Here is an 18,222-nt window from a genome sequence, read left to right as displayed (position 1 = left end):
CGATACTAAATTCATCACGAGGTTTATCATGACCAAAGACAGTGAGAGTCTTTGATTAATGGCGGAATAAATTCCTTATCCCCATGCTCAGCTAAATTCTGCTATGGCGATAACCTGCCTTGGTGTAGTGACTCGTGAACATAAATTCGCAGGCAGTGTGCCCTCCAAGTACAAGGATGTATCGGTAATTTGTCAATGATCTGTATTGGCAACAGATGGGATTTAGTTTATGATAAAATACACCCGACACCACCGTTCACCATCGCCGGTTTACGATGTGAACTCGTTGGTCGCCCATAGCAAAGTGCTGTTTGTCGGCAAGGCGAATTTACACTAATTATGCGATGTTTCCAGCACAAATTGGCAGCACACGGGTCGCGCGATTGACGTCACTAGCTGTTGGTAGCCGAGCCCCTTAGCGACACTGACTCGTTCGTCCCGCTCGCTCTGGCCTGCCCGCCCGCTTGTCGCTTGGCTAGATCGCCTCATATTACGAGTGTAACCTGTGTAAATAGCGTCCTCATAATGCAACCTACGTAGGCTGCTAGCAAAACGTCGAGAATACACATGCAGTGTGCGTAAACGGGAACTCTGCACATATGCGCACTATACAGGAATCCCGGCCTCCGCTACGATTTCCACGGGTATCACGGAGAGCGGACGAAGCCATTGATTCCGTAGTGCAAGCTGACAGTACATGTCGGCTATCTTACTGCCTTATTTGCCACAAGGAAGGAACAGACATAGCCATGGCGGTGTGATACAGCTCAATTCGAGATTTCTGCGGCCAACAGTGCACCTTTCCCGGCGTTTGGATCGTATTTTTGGAAATTTCTCACCCTCTTTGCGACCCGTCGGGCTGGCTTCGCAACGCTTGGTACACAACACCGGCTTTCACGTAGTGTGTATTGGAGTGTGTACTCGTTACTAACTTACACGGTATACAGACGGGGCCTTGGACCGTACGTGGGAATAAATTTTGCAGGCTGCGAATAATCGTGAAGATCGAGCAGAAAACCGTGTATTCCCAACATCTCCGACAGCCGTTTCTCCAGTGTTTGTGAATAAGTCTACGCCTTCTACGGAATCGTGCGATAAATTATTCTATCAAGATGGCGGATTTGGAAGCAGTGTTGGCAGATGTTAGCTACCTTATGGCGATGGAGAAGAGTAAATCAACTCCAGCTGCCAGAGCGAGCAAGAAACTCGTTCTTCCCGACCCAAGGTAAACAAATTGTATTCATCATAACACAAAATCAGTCATCGACAATAGGTCACTCCGCTCCGGTTACGCGTTTAAAAAGTTCAGGCATTGGGGGAAATAATTTTACAAAAGTCAGTTGCACTACTTTTTGCAGTAATTGAACTCTATTCTAATGTTGATTATATTGAGGGCCGAGGGTCAACATGTCATGGTGTTTTCATTGATATACTGCTCCAGTTGGAAATTAAAGTTCATCTCATTTCATTTTATGAGCATGTCATGTTTGGCCAGCATTTAATACAGCAGTAGACACATGAATATGTTGATGAAAACATATTGTCATTTATAGGCTATTTTCCGAGACAAGAGCTTGATTTGCAAAATTTACTTTTACCATTTCAACATATCAACCCAGTATGAAGTAAAGTAAAGTTTATCCCATGAAATTATTATTTTAGTACCACTATCTAACACTTAGTGAATAGCAAAATATGTTCATCCATGTATTTAACCTTTTATCAGGTTGGCACACAAGCATATTTTGAATGGGTAATTACATCAAGGAAGCTCAGACTCCTTTGGACTCCATTTTACATCAAGTTTTGTTTAAGGATTCTACAATGGAGAGCATTAATTTTACAATTTTGAATGATATACCTTCTGACCAGTCTGAGCTAAATAGCCATTAGTAATTAGTAATTATTAAAACTTGAGCTCATGTATTCTGTCTCCACTCTCACAAGAACCAGCTCTTAATACCGCTATACTTTGAATCACTGTTTTGACTCTCTCTCTCTCTTACAGTGTAAGAACAGTGATGTACAAATACCTGGAAGAAAGGAAAGAAATCACATTCGACAAAGTCTTTGGACAAAAGCTTGGTGAGTGTTTAAATAATTTCAGTGAATGAATATACTGTACACCTTGAAAAAACATACACAAAAAACAAACAAACAAGCAAACACATGTATCATCTTCGCAGCACTATCTATACAACAACAACAACAACAACAACAACAACACAAATGGCATCCCGGACATGATTTGAATAAACTAATGCCTGGGAATATACTTGAGAATGTAGACGATGCATCCAAGACAAGATGCCATGCCAAATCCAGAGTTAGACTCTTGAATTCAGTTTATAAGTTTTGATTTCACTTCTGCAATACTACTTGCTCTACAAGGAAACATACTCATGTGTATACACCAGGAAGTGTTGATAAGGAATAGTTTTGCTTCAATACTCGGTATTCAAGCCACCAAGGCTATGTACAGTTGAAATCACCTGTCTGGCTTGCTCCCTGTCATGCTGTGATTTGCTAGATACATAGCGCAGCTGAATTACTTATATCATCTGTTTGTAAATAAAGTCCTAATGAAAATTGACATAAAGTTTCCTACAAATTACTCTGAAGGAAAGCTGATAATAATGATAGGTGATATCAGTGTCAATTGTTAATTGATTTAAATAGTTGGTGTTTTTTGTTGGCGGACAAAATTAACAAAGAACAAAATCATTTCAAATACTTGTATACTGTCCAGAATATCTTCAGGAGCAGAGATTTAACTTTATATGTACACAGAGATTAAAAGCATTGAAAGTTTACTTGTATTGCATTGAATATTCCCAATATGAAATGCTGCTAAGGAATAAGGACAGTGTTGATACCTGTTCCTGCATAATAATACAAACAGACTGGAGAATGTTGAACTGTTCAATTTTTAATTCAATGGACATATACAGTATATGTCAGAATTGCTGTAAATGTTAGTCATGCCGGTGAAAATGTCTGAACTATACACGTATATTATACAGCTGTTAATAACACATAAGATGTAACAGCAAATATATACCTTGTGATGAACCAGCCATCTTGCAGATTGCTGTGTAATATTGGAGGGCCCTATCAGCAAGCAAAGGCAGTCATGCACTGCATGTACAGTGTGTAATATCAGATGACCCCTTTGCAGTCTTTTCAATATTTGAATTGCTGTTATGTTTGCCTCACATAAATGATGAGCATACACTTTATCTGATGTTGGAATTATTGGTACAATTGAATTGAGGCAATTGTGTATGGAATTGTAATTTTCTTGATATTCCTAGAGAAATGTTGAACTTTTGAACCTTATTGCAATAGTACACTGCACACTTGCCCACAATTATTAAAATGCTGTTTGTGTTTTCTGTAACAGGCCTCCTACTAAAGTTACTGCCCAGTGACTAGATAATGGCAGCTCTTCTAGGTCAATCCCAACATACTGTATGGTTTTGTCAAATGAAGTACCTACTGTATGACATTTTGTTGATAATATTAGTGTGTATGTTTGTGTGTGTGTGCAACATACATTCAAGTGTGAAAGAATGGCTCATTTTGAAAGTTGATCTAATGCTGTCAAAAACTTCTCTGTGTGATAAGCATTACCACTTCATGCTGAGAAGGTAGTGCATACGCATATTATTACCAGCTCAAATTCCACTAGCTACGTATCCTACAACATCACTAGGTTTAATATTCTCTGTAGGCACTACAGTGAATACATAATTTGTGTCACAGGACACCAACAAATCTGACACTTGTTGCCACCTTGGTGATGATGTTGTTCACAATGGTATTCAGCTGACAAACATGCAAAGTACATGTATGTGTACGACCAGGCAATGGTACCTGTAGTTTAGCCTTGTTCATAGACACATGTAGCTCAGTTCAGGTGCTCGGACAGATTGCATCCAAGTTAGCCTGCGATACTTACATTTGATATGTTATCAGATGCAGGCTTGTGCGACAATTCAATAATGGGGAGTCAATACATGCCCATTTTCATGGTTTAAATCTAAAACATGCTGCTTTGAATCATTACCCTTGTCAACCTGTCTGATTAACTTTCACGTTTTCAGAGAGATTTTTCGACAATTCTTTAGGAATGTTCTTTAAACTAATGATTTCAAGTAAAACTTGCTTTAAAATGTGTTTTCCTTTTCTTTATAATCAACATTTTTTACAGTGAGTTAAGTCATGCAAACTCATGATTCGTATCACTATTTAAAAAATATTATGAGATACAGTAATTTTACAGAATTGCTGTTATTTTCCTTGGCATTAGCAGTATTTCAAAACCAATCAGTAGACAGCATTAATTTCACTTATATATACAGTGAAAATCCATTGTATTTCATGGAAATATGCAATGTTCTGAAGTTTCAGTACTTGTTTTGGGGATTTAAGGGGACCAAATGGGTGTCAAATTCTGATCTAGTGTATGTCTTCTGTAAAGCTTAAAAGGATAAAACATATAATTTGTAAGATGCATGTAGAGAGTAGCAACTACAATATATTTCATGACTTGACATACAATTTATGGGTCCTATTCCTTCTGTCATGAATCAATGATTGATCAGTCTCAACCCAAAGATGTGCCTGTAGATTAACACTTTTCCCCTATATCATTGCTATATTCGACATTTAATACTGACAGTGAGCACTGAGATGACCACAGAATTACTACACTTCTACTTAGAACTTCCCTTGCGTCGCACATAGCAACCACTTTACATTACAAGGAAAAGAAAGTGAAGTCAATACTGTGCTCCGGTAATGTGAGATTGGGATTGTATGCCGTCCTTGTTGTATTGTGTCATGTGGAAAGGCTGTTTTCAGTTCTTGTTCAATAAGCACAGGGTGAAAGGACGATACACTCTACAGTGTACAATGCACAGAAGTGGGGAAATTTAGGTCTTCTTCTGATGAAAAAAAAAAACTACAAGTAAAGTGAACATAAGAGGTATGATCTAAATGGTAGAGGTTTGTAACTTATGAACAATTACAGGCATAATACTTTGAGAGCCTGTTGGGTGTGGTGTGCTGTGAGTATGTTAGAGAGAGAGAGAGAGAAAGAAAGAAAGTCAGCTATACTATATAATAGTATTTGTTGGTACATATTGTACCTTGTACTTAACCCTATGTTACAGCATGCACACCCTTGCTATTTGTATTTTTATGGTGTTAGATAGAAAGATGTCATTTCCTTGTTTGTTTACAGTGAGAAAGTAAAACGATTATTCACATTTCAAAGAAATTTCTTGCGACATTCAGTTTTCAAGTTATCGTCTCATATATCAATGGACTTCCAGAGCCATCTACAATGTAGCGAGTGTAATGAGAGTGAAAACTTCAATTCTGATTCTGTCAGATTCACGAAAACACATTTGTGCCGACCAGAACCAGTCTGATTAAAACATAAAGTACAAGTTGTAGTATCATGCAACCCCCCTCTGTGAATACATTACTCAAGGACAGTACAGGGACATTAGGACAGTTTTAAGATAATACATGGGGTTGGGAATGGATTCCAGAAGGGTGTGAGTAGAATTGATGTTCTGAGCCTGATACCCAAGTGCAAGTATTTATGTGTAGGCTAGGGCAGGTTGCCAATGGACGTCACATAACGTCAAAGCTAGAGGATTTATTGAGTGTACATCCATGTATCCAGGCTCAATTTCTTTCTGAAGGGTGAGAAACTGTATTTGCCTAAAGAGAGGCATAATTATAATGTATTCAAAAGAAAAGCATTGCCCGATTTCCTCTTGGGCTTGATGTATGTACCAAACTAGAGATCACCAAATATAGTAAGTGGCTCTTCATTGCATGCTGTGTAACTCGGCTTCAAGTCAGTGCACTTTTCACCTACAGTGTATTTTTTTCCTTTCTTTTTGGCAGTGTGGCTTACAAAAAAAAAATTATCAGAATGTATTAAAGGTATTATCTTCTGATGGGTCAGTATCACTTATTGCATGCCAAGCAGGATGGTGAATTGGAAGGGAATTGAGTATGATATGGTGGTTGAAATGGACACCCAGTATTGCAAAATGGGTAAAGTTGATATTTGTGTGTGAAGATGTCTGCATGTAGGAATGGTTTTTAAGAGTTTTGATATGATTAATGCTGTCATATAATTTAATATCAAAACACACTTACGTGTAATGTTGATGTCAGATGATTGATTTTTGGGGGTCATCCTTTTATTACAATGCTAAAAAGATAATTACACATTAGATAATGTAATATGCACAGGAATTGCACAACACATTTATTGTGATGTATAAACAATCTATGCTCAGAGCTGTACATAATTGTGCTGTGAAGAAGCAAACCAAGGTCAATAGATAATTTTTTTTTTCTGCTATCTGTTGCATAAGGGAAGTCACTTTCACCTTTGGTATCAAGGCCACGAGCTTGAAATGACGTTAGTTTAGCTCTATCCCATGATAACAGTGACGATTGTAAACAAGAAGGAGGTCCTGTTAGTAAGGAAGTTGTATACAATAGAGATGGCAGTGATCTACCCATACCTATCCATGGAGTTCTCTCTTCCTTCCTTCCTACAGTGATATGTGGTGTTATTATTATTATTTTTTTTTTAGCTCATCATTGAAATTCAGGATGAACTGTGCACACACTGTCCATCTATGGCAGGTAAAGCATGATGTCAGTCCCAAACCAGCTCTACACCAAGGCTTGAATCTATCTGAAGTCCGCATAAGTCTATACTTGTCACGACATTGTTGACCATTTTGCCCAGAGCTGACAAAGATTAGAATGGACAGCTCAGGCCCCTATCAGTGGCGGATCCAGAGGGGGATGCAGTGGGTGCGCGCCCCCTCTTTATTTTTTGGTTAAAACAAAAGAAATAAAAAGAAAAATGGGGGGGGGGGGGGGGGAGAGGGGGCACATGCACCCATTTTAATTTTGTAAAGGCACGTCCCCTTAACGGAATTCCTGGATCCGCCCCTACCTATTGACTCCAAGTTTTACTCCTCTGGCTTTGCTGCTATTTATGCATGTAGTTACTGCAGCTTGCACAGTTTTGTACCTTTTCAGATGAAAAAAGAAAAAGGATTTCATTACTCACTCAGGCAACCTTGATATCAATGTTTGGAGGGATATGGAAGAACACATACTTTGTACATGATGAAATGAGAAGAGACCTGACTCAATGATTTAAGTGAAAATACATTGTATATCATCAAAGCAATGCACTGGTATTTTATCAAATGCAGAGCAAGTGCAGATCTATGCAGTTGCAACTAGGCAGCAGTACTGTAGTCGAGCTGCAGCGCTCTGCAGAATTCATTTCGGTGACTACATGCACACACACTGCAATTACAAGCAAAAGTTTGTTGTTGTTTTTTCATCGAGATAATGTTAGAATTCATATGATTAGATAATTGTTGTTAGAGATGAATATGAAATAAATAAAATGAATTCATGTTTCCCTGACTAGCATTGGGATGGTAGATAATCTTTGACTTTTCAGTCTCTATTATTTTGTATGACAAAGCAAAGCAGCATAATAATACAGTATTTTATTCCCAAAATACCTCTTTACATTATCACAAACCTCCCATTGTTGATTGTTCTGTCATATCAGAGTCTGCTCTGAAATTTTCGGCCATGTTCTGTTGACCGCAAAAGCGTCATATTTGAAAGTGCTGTGTGTTCCGCTTTATAAATACGTTATACAGTTTTGTATTGCAAGGTGTGAAAGGGCATTGAGTTACATGTTTGTTTGCACACCCCCAGATGGGCTGGGGAGAGAACGGGGCTAATTGCCATCCAGCGAGATGATGTCGCACGCTTACATGCCAGCAATGTGTCGCCGAGTAAAGTAGAATGCCATGATGTCAAACAGGATAGGTTTGTGGGATTTTTATGAGAAAAAAAAAAGAAAGGAAGATGGAAGTCCTACTAGAGATTGTAATGGCAGATCACAAGAAATCTGACATTTTTGCCTAAATTTTGTAAGTGCAACGAGAATGTCAGTGACAAACATTTTATTCTGTTGTGATTTTGATAGTGTGACAGTCTGGCTGGAGACATGTAAAGTTTTGCCATGTCATTTGTTGCATTTTGTTTTGTTTTGTTTGTTTGTTTTTTGTTTTTGTTTGTTTGTTTGCGCTCTAGGATGAAAACAACTTGCATGTTGCGAGAGCTTCAGCTCCTGTGATTTTTTTTTTTCCAGATATCAAACAATACTTGCTTGTCGTCTCAAATTACATTAAAAATGTTGAATGTTGGTGTACTGTATATGTACATATGTTTGTTTGTTTTTTCATGGTGAATGATATTTTGTGCTGCTGTTAATGTGGGACAGAATAGCTTCATGGAATCGTCATTTGGTAATCAAGTGCAAATCATAACAATAAATCAAATTAGGAGTCAAATTAGAGTCAATCATGTCTAATAAGGGATTACAAACGGTCGTACTTGCAAATATATACATTTTAGCTCTCAATATAATGTATCTATTTCTGACGTGCTCTTCAACATTCAACTCGAGTGCCCCATATTTGGATGCTGAGATTTTCATTTCCTCTCCGTACATGACAGAACTGGATAGCATGATATTAAATAATTCGTCACCCATCTCCTTGTTGTTGTTTTTTTTTTTTCTTATATTTCTCTCTCTTTCTGTCTACAAGATGAATCCATAGGGCAATGAGAAGCTGTCATTCAAACCACTCAAGCGTGACGTGATGCGAGTTGTGCCCCCACTTCCTAATCATCCAGCATGCATTAGGCCTGATTGGTGGCCAAGGATAATAGTTACAGTCAGCAGAGCAAATTGATCATGCACAAATTACTACCTCGCAATGAAAACAAAGGAAAGGAAAGAAACTGAAAGAGACGAACAGAGAAAGAGAGCTAGAGAGAGAGATGGAGGGTGAGAAAGAGAGGGAGAAAAGTCATGACCACATACCATGCAACTACAAATATCAATGTTTCAAAACATACGGGCCTATCTATTTTCTCTCACAGAAGATTATTGATGATATATGAAAGGAATTATGAATGACACCCCTTCCACAATATTTACTCAAGTAGGACATGCTCTTTTACCCAGGGCAGCCAAAACTTGCTGATATGCAAATGAAATAGATTTTTCCACACCTTCCAATTCTGTGCCTTTTTAAACCCATTGAGGACGAGTCTTGAGTATACTTAGGCAAGTGTCTATGGGAATTGCATGTTGTAGCAAAATCAGCCTGTCCTTAACAGGTTAAATACACTTTAGCCACATTGAGCAAGATCATTGCAAAGCCAGAGATGTCCTGAAATTCAATATCTGATCATTATTTGAAAGATGTATAGTTGATCTTCATTTAGCCGTAATTTCCTATTTTAAAATATAGCATGGAGAGTCTTATCAAATGCATTTCTTTCTTCTTCTTTTTTCCAGTGATGGAGGATTTACACGCCATAAATGTGCTTAATATCACTGTAAAAGATAAAACCTGTATCCTGCATGCAACACAACCCTATGATACTCGAGTTACATTGTACAAGTGGTCTTTGAAATGTATGTTTTTCAGCCTCATCATTATGAAAGCTGATCAAGGAAAGATCATCTTGGCTGTTTTGCGGAGTGTGTAACTGGATATATCACTTTTTCTTTGATATTATACCTTGGTTGAGGGGTGATGAGGGCTGGGGGGGGGGGGGGAGTAGACAGAGAGTACAGAGGAGGGCGAGGTTATGGGAGGGAAAGAAGGCAGGAAGTGACAGAACTGTTGTTGTATGTCTGGTCATGTATGCTTCTGGTACAAATCAGGAAATGAAATTTCAAGTCGAATCAGAAAAATGTGTCTGTCTGTCTGTCTGTCTGTGTGTCAAGGATGACTAGGGCAGGTACCTATGCAAAGCCAGTAATATATGACCGTCTGCAAAGTTTGCGTAAGGTATGGCTCCGCACATAATTTCTGCGTCTGGCAGGAAGGCATGTTGGCTCTGAGGGTAAGACGATAAAACACGCTCGGCTTTCATTGTCGCAGTGTATGCCATGCCTGGCTGTGTTCCTCCGGCCACCCCAATCTGAAATGTTGCGGTAGTGCGGGGGTGGATGGCAGAGAATGCCTGGTGCCTCTAATGCATGTAATTTATGCCACTGTGTATACATACATCTCTGCCAGTTTGTATTTACAGTAGGGCTGCCTGCCGAAGCAGCTAGGTATAAATTATGATGCCCTATTAAAGGTTTCTAATTCTTCCCCCCTTTTTTTAGTACTGTCATTGTTTGAGCTGCATGGAAATATTATCTTTACTGAGTAACAAATTCCAATTTCATTTCTAAACTTCTCATATACCAGAGCTCTTTAATATGTAGGCAGTATACTGTACACAGTAAAGGTCATTATAATGGTATCTAGGTCATACCAGAAAATGAGCAATAGTTTGTAAATGTACTATAAGATCATATAACTATTAAGGGTACAGTATCTCCATTTGTCATTGTGTTATCTTCAGCAGGTATGTGCATGCTGAAAGCAGCATTCTAAATGTCATAGATACTGTGAAGTGATGTACAGTGTATTTTTAACCTGGTAAATCATTATTTCAGTTTCCCATCTGTGGTCCTTTGATAGTTTCTTGGAAACGCGCACATGTCCACTTCAGTATGTGTTAATTGCTTTCATGTTAAACAGAGAGGGCGGGAGAGATGAATGTTCAAACCAAATATAGATCCAAGCTAATGAGATGTCATATATTTAGTGAGTTGAATTCTTCGTGAACTGGGAGTTCCAGACAATTTTGCAAGTTGTTAAATTTGTGATTATAGAGTACAGTAATGAGAAATGTAAACAATAACATGCACCTCAAATTCATGTCAGGATCAGAGCTAATGTTTTTGCATGTTTTCAAATTAGCAAATAGCACCCAACTTGCGAAATTTGCGAAAATAAAACCTCATGAAATATTTGAGCTCCTCTGAATAGAATTGAAAGTATCTTGCAAAAAGTAAAAGCTGAATCCTCAACTCACCTCAACCAATACTATACCATCCCTTTTAAACAATAAGGTCATTCTTTATAGCTCTTGAGTATCTAGTTTGAACCTCTTTCACTGACATAAAGAGAGATGTGTACATTTGTCTTTTTGTAAACAGATATTATACTTTGTACCTAATTTCGATGTGCTCTAAATATTGTACTAATCAAGGGTGCACTTTTGATAGCCTGCAAAAGTGTGAGACAGTGGCATCACTTAAAAAGTAATTACATGTTTAAATGTTACTTCAGAGACAAGTAACTTGCTCTTTTCTATTGCATCATATTGGCTCTATTTGTCAATATTTGAATTGCCTTTTTCAAATGTTGACTCAGTGCTACATGTACACTGTACACTTTAGAGCTTGTGTACAGCATGTACCTTACTCCCTGCTGTCAACACATGGCTGTGCAATTGATTCCGAGCAATAAAGTAAACAAATGGGCTGGAAAGGAAATGGTGAAGTTGAATGCTGACGTATATTGTATATGGTTTCAGACCTTCTCACACCGCCCACGACAATTTCTTGTTTTCCTCTCATCATATGCCAGAAAGGATAGCCGAGATTTCAAATTAGAAATACATACTGTATCAAGGTCTATGAGCTATTTTCACCTTTTTGTCTGTACCATAATGATAAAGATGAATATTAACAATACTACCAATGATGATAATAATGATTATCATAATATAACATTAAGAAGGAAAAAACAATAATTATCTTTAGTATTTAATACACATATTTAGTATTATACATATTTAGTATTATACATATAAGTGCAAATACTAAATATGTAAGCAATACTCTACTGTGCTCAATTGTGCATAATGTTATTGACCAATCATGAATGCTTTACATATAGGCTACACTCTAAAAAATGAAATGGTAAATTCAAATTCTAAATGTTGCTACTCTTCCAACCTTTTTGTGATATTAAATTTAACATTTAACACAAGGTTGGAAGAGTGACAACATTCAAAATGTTGATTTACAGTTTCATTTTTTAGAGTGTAGGCCCATATAATGCACCATTCTTCATTCATTATGAAGTATAAAAAGCTGTAGTGGAGTTTAGGATTATGATAAGAAGGTTGGTTGGTTGATTGGCCAATGTGTGTTCACCCCCTCCCCCTCCCCCCAAAGGGGGAAAAAAAAGGAAACGAAAGAAAAACAGTCTGCGATGAGGCCTAGGGTTACAGAAGTAGGTCACGGAGAGACAGGTCACTTGTGTGAAACTATGTTCAGTGGCTCAGCTACAGTTGTAGCTCTACCTCAGTTACAACTCATTAGGATGCCAGCATTCACTTTGTGCGCCCGTAACATGCACGAGGTGCGAAGTGTTGAGGTGCTCGGTCACAATATTCAGCTGATGTGCTTACATTTCTTACAATATCATGCTGGTATACAGTGCCTTTAAGAACAAGAAAACATGACTCTTGAACCACTTTGGTCTCACGCCCTCATGGTCCCAGCCCTCTTCCCACACCACTTCCTGTCTCTTCCGAAGCTGTTGATATTTTTCCAGCTATCTTGTTTTTTTTTTTTTTTTTCCACATCTCTCTTCATAGTCTAACTTTACCCCAAGTGTCCAATCATACTGTAATGCTTATCATGCCAGAAGAAGTACACCCTTATGGACTTTGTGTATATTATGCGATGCATGCTCGTGACTTTGGCATGTTGAGAGACCTTAATAGGCCTGCGACACAACTTATAGATATTCATACGTTAACAGCTAAAACTACTAAACTTGGTTAAACTGAGACAAGAGTAGATAGCAGTTTTATACCTTTGCTTGTATTTTGTCCATTTATGTGCATAGCATTGCTGAAAATCAGCTATTTAAGCTGCAAAAATGGCTTTTACCATGTTGCAATGAAAAAATTTGACATGTTTTTATTCTTTCTTGGTCAGAGAAAGACAAAAAATGGAATAAGTTTATTCATGGTTTCTTGTCGGGAGCAGTTTTACACTATTTAAACTGTGAGCGAGGCTGACCTTTTAATTTATAGAACTTTCACTATGTCCTCTGAGTCTCATACAGGCATTGAGGAGAAATACACTGTATATTGTGTATCATCTGTTAGTCACGCAAGATATGAAGGACAAAAAAAAAAAAAAAGACCAAAGATCCCGTCCTGTGAATGTTCGTGTTTAAGATTGTGAAACTGATACAAACTAACGGATACTTATGTGGGTATGGCTGCATGTATCCACAGCCTGTTAAGTTTGCATTTTGATTCTACAATGTAGCTGTGATTTGATGTATGATTGATGATGATGTATGTATGTTTGTTTTTTTTATTTTTTTCTGCTGTATTCAATGAAGCATACCTTCAAATTCAAATTGTGTTCATGGGTTCAAATGATAATTGCGTTTATGAGTTCAAATGATAATATTACATGTCCACTTGAAAAAAATATATGCATAAGGAAAAGCCTGGCTTTAGGTATCAGTCCATGTATCAAATTCCAACATTAAACTTTATGATTAATGCACAAAGGGACAGAATTTGTGTCAATCATAATATGTTACCAACCTTTGGCAAGCTATCACCATATCAAGTACAATATTCATAATACATATATGGGAACATATATTATTGAATTTGTATCACATATTTGGCTTGTGCAATATGTTATTCATTCTTTGACTCTGTATTCAATCTCAATTTGTTTTCTATTTTCCAACACACAGGATACCTATTGTTCAAAGACTACTGTGAGAATTGTGCCGATGTTCAAGTACAGCAACTGCAGTTCTACGAAGCGGTAGGTTGCAAAACTATGAAGTCAGAATTCATGAATGTAGTTTTAGAACTGGTTCATTGATTATGCATTTTTAAGTGTGTAAAAATGTATAGATGTAACGAATAACTTGGGCCAACAGACATCCAGTCAGGAATGCACGCAAACATGTGCATGTGGAAGGTATGCTTATTTTGTACATGTTTTAGTCTGTGGACTAAATTTGTACCATGAATTTGATTTATAGTAGCTTTGTGACTTTGGACCTAAATGTATCCGCTTTCCGTGGTGATCATACTATGTTAAACATTTCTTTATGTGTTGAACAGGATGTCGCATGATACGTCGCGTTGTGAAGGCACAGTGACATACATGAAGGTTGTAATTTGTATCATGTCTACTCTTAAGTGTTGACCCTGCAGTGTCTTATTATAATGTTGGATACAGAAGTTTGTGTTTGTTTTGTTTCTAGGAATATGACTTAATTTTCAACTATGACTGCAAAAATTCCAATAGCACTGTTGCTTTCAAGGAGGCCATACAGTACAAATGAAGAGCGTCATTCAGCACAAATCATGCCAGCTTCTTCTTCACACTTCTTTTCATAAAGAAGTTTGATTTTTTTTTTATTAGCAGAATATGGGGTACAAAGAAAGAGAATTATGTATTATTACATTTCATGGCTAACTTTGAGCAGTGCATTATAATTTATAGATACCAAATAGTTTTTGTGCAGAGAAAGTTATGACATACCTAACTCACATGTCAAAGATGGCATATTGGGTTATGACAAAATGGCTTATGTACAAGTATGTGTTGCTGGGGATACAGTGGCAATTGTTGGAAAATACCTTCAATAAAGATTTATAGAGAGCATACACCTATCAAGCTTGCTGGCTGCAGTGGGTGAAGGTAATAAGAATTTGTTGAATGGTGAATTTAAATCTAGCCCGATTCTTTTGTAAGTTGATACAGGACATTTTTAACGATCTGCTGGTAGCCCAAATATACATCGTCTACGTCTGAAGTGCATTATTGCGCAATTCATATATGGCTGGATGATATCAGATTTTCTTGGACTATGTGTCTGCCATCCATGCCATCACTGGGCCCATTCACATCCTAACATTATCACTTTTGGGACCATGATGCAAAAATCTGTTTTATTTGCAATGGTTCACACAGCAGCAAAACATCAGTATGGTTTGGCTACAAGCAAAGCACTTCAAACCTTCTGATCTGTGGATGCCCAAAATAGCCGGAGTTGTGCTTTTGTGTGCAGTTCACAATAGGGCGGTCATACACTGCACAAGTCAAATTGTCAGTAGGCCTATATGTGTTAGGCCTACCTTAGATATCAAAATGGATTGACTTTTTTGCATCCCATTATAGATTATAAGTGATATTTGTGTGCATGTCTGCATTGCAAGAATTATCCTATTTCATACTGCCTCACAGAAATCATTATTATTGTGTTTGTGTGAACAGGCCTAATGTCTGGACCTTAGCAACTGACAGAGGAAGAACAAATACCACCAGCAATGTTTGTCCATCTTTGGCATGTCTTACCACTGCCAGTGTGAATTAAGATATGATATTCCTGATGTGCAAGTCTTGTTAATCTGACTGTTATGATTAATCCAGAGACAGCACTTGCTGTTGGATTTATAATTGGTCCATTTCAGTTGATGCCAATATCTTTGCTGTCTGTGCTGTCCTGATACCCCCACCCCCAGTCATTCCCAGATTTGTTTACACTGAGGGCAGTTTCAGCTGTCAAGGGCCAATTTGTCTACTCCAAATCCAGACTTTCTCTAGTTGGAATTTGACCTCACTTTGACCCCTCAAGAGGACAAGTATCTCCCAGCCGTGGCACACCAGGGGTTTTCACATTTGCAAAGAACTTGTCAGTAGACAGGTTCTTTCTGAGCACAGTTCATGCTAATCCAGTTATTTCTAATTAGTCTGAATTACTGTTCCCTCTTCTCCCAAAACAAAACAAAAGCAATGAAACATGCCTGCAGAGTTATGCTTGGCCAATGCAGTGGCGGTTTGGAGATGCTGCAGTCAAGTTTTGCTTGTGTCTAGGTATGCATTTGTAATCTGAAAAGTCTGACATTTAGCTTGTGATTGAGGAGGTTTCAGTAGTAGCTAGCTTGACCTTGTATTCACTTCCGTCATTGGAGTGTTTATGTACATTTGCACTCTTGATGTATTAAAAATGTATAGAGAGTGACATATTTGTTTGACAGACCATGAAATTGTGACAAGGCTGTTGTGTGGGAATTACTGGGATGTTATTTGTAGTTATTTTGGGATCAGCAAAACAACTCATTTCTGTGTCCAAGCATTAATTTCCAGTAAACACATCAATGACCAATAAATTTCAGAAATGTGAATTATAATTGAATGTGTCCTTTCAAAAGTGTGAAACCCTCATAGAGTGCAGATCAATGATGCTTCTCAGCATGTACCACCCCCCCCCCCCCCATTCAGTGAAGACATATCAATTCCAGATTCCTGTAGAAAATAGATTGATAAATGGGGGAAATGAAAACTAATTTAGGTTAGAGGAAAAGAATGACTAAAACTTGAAAGTTAAAATGGCATGAGGTTCAGGTAGGGCCTGAAAAATTGTGTGTCAATCTGAGACATAAATTTCTACATTGCAAGATAGCGTGGATGTCTGTCAGTGATGTTTCCTGTTTCAAGTACAGGTATTGTCTAACCCATGTGGCATGAGAAATGTGGTGGAACGATGCAATGTTGTAAAAATGTTTGTTTGTTGGATTTCCATCTGAGAAGATGGCTCGATAGCACATATTCAGCTACACTAAGCTGGTCTTCCATGGGATCCAGTTGGATGTGAGGCGGGACCACTTCACCGGGTTTAAAGGGTGTGTACAGTTCTGGTCGAGGTGAAGATTTAGCTTTTAACGTTTTGTGAGATATTCAGAAATCACTCTATGAGATGTCAAAGAGCATGCAGTTCTAAGGGGTATCAAAAGTTTATTCGATGAAAATCGTTTTGAAATGGCTGAGATATCCAAAAACAAGGTGAAACAAAGAGATACTAATAAATTTGGGGCATGTCGCCTTTTATTATTAGCACTTTTTTTGATATCTCAGCCATTTTTGAAAACCAATTTTCATCAAATAAACGTTGAATCCTTCTTAAAATTACATGTTCTTTCATATTTCATGAGAGGCTTTTCATTATGTCACTTAGGAATGTTCAAAACATGAATCCCTACCTCAACCAGTACTGTACAGTCCCTTTAACACCCTGCTCTTTGCGATGAATGAATGAATGAATGAAGCAGGATCTTTTACATGCATGAGTTGTGACTCTCTCATACACGGGACCACTATTTTATGTCCTATCTGAGGGACAGAGTGTTTTGCCTGTTGCTAGAGGGGACGGTATGATTACACACAACATTGCTCAGTCCCGACTCGAGTATCGAACCCGGGTCGCTTGTGGACGGTGTGCCGTGACGCAAAAAGTTTCTGCAGACTGTGAAAAAACCCTCATGGTAGTTTTTGATAAAATGTACATGCACCATGCAGGGGCGGATCCAGGAATTCCGTAAAGAGGGAGCGCGTTTACAAAATTAAAGGGGGGCGCATGCACCCCTCCCCCATTTTTTTCTTTTTATTTCTTTTGTTGCAACAAAAAATAAAGGGGGGGGGGCGTGCGCCGGTTGCGGTCCTCCCTGGATCCGCCCCCGTCATGGTAGTTCTTAAAGTAAAGTTAGCTCTCTGGTGACTATATTCTGGCAAATTTGCTTCAAAGACTTTAGTACAGTGTAGGTAATGTGAAATCCTTGATATTTGCAGAACAGCTACGTAATTATTATTCCTTAAATCATGAGCCTAGAAATTTATTGATTGTGCATGTATGTATGACCTTCTTACAGAATCAGGAAATTGAGGCAAAAACTTGCAGGAGACTTTGGTGGCTGTCTGACAGCTTGCCTTGATCTGGGGGGCATTTCATAAAGCGTTTTGGTTGGATATTTTTCAGACAAACTGTTACAAGCTACTAAAATCCTTGCGTCTGATTGGCTGAGAGCAAATTTGTCCGACAACTTTGTCGGACAAAATGCTTCATGAAATGCCCCCCAGCTCCTGCATAGTAAGATTTTGGAACACAATCATAACTCTGTAATAAATAAACTGTAAAATGCAAATTTCACTAAAAGTCATACTCAATCCTTGTTTTGACCAAGTATCTCCCAATCCTAATAGTTACATTGTATACTGTATATAAACCTGAGAGTTTAGCCTCATGGATGTTATTGACAGGTAGGTCTAGCATGTACCTACAATGTAGGTTAATCACGGGTTCCCTTCTAATAGCACAGATGTTTTAGTGTACATATAAACATACAGTGGATGTGTATGATAGGAAGTTACTCTTGAAAGAGCAGTGTAGCTTT

At 38.0% G+C, this 18,222-nt stretch overlaps 1 protein-coding gene across 3 annotated transcripts in view; it reads left to right on the top strand.

The window, feature by feature from the left end:
- Window positions 1-382: 382 nt before the first annotated feature.
- The window catches only part of LOC139711201 (G protein-coupled receptor kinase 3-like), a 124,327-nt gene continuing 106,487 nt past the window's right edge, over window positions 383-18,222 (top strand). For all 3 annotated transcript variants that reach the window (XM_071623119.1, XM_071623120.1, XM_071623118.1), the window contains exons 1-3: window positions 383-1,225; window positions 2,009-2,085; window positions 13,731-13,804. In XM_071623119.1, coding sequence (XP_071479220.1) covers window positions 1,113-1,225; window positions 2,009-2,085; window positions 13,731-13,804 — 264 coding nt within the window. In that variant the 5' untranslated portion in view covers window positions 383-1,112. The remainder of the gene's footprint in view (window positions 1,226-2,008; window positions 2,086-13,730; window positions 13,805-18,222) is intronic.

This window comes from Diadema antillarum, unplaced genomic scaffold (assembly GCF_040938485.1).
Source record: "Diadema antillarum isolate AM-2024a unplaced genomic scaffold, OU_Dant_1.0 seq00001625_RagTag, whole genome shotgun sequence".
Taxonomy (NCBI): domain Eukaryota; kingdom Metazoa; phylum Echinodermata; class Echinoidea; order Diadematoida; family Diadematidae; genus Diadema; species Diadema antillarum.
The sequence above is the reverse complement of the archived record's forward strand: the minus strand, read 5'-3'. Positions and strand labels throughout refer to the sequence as shown.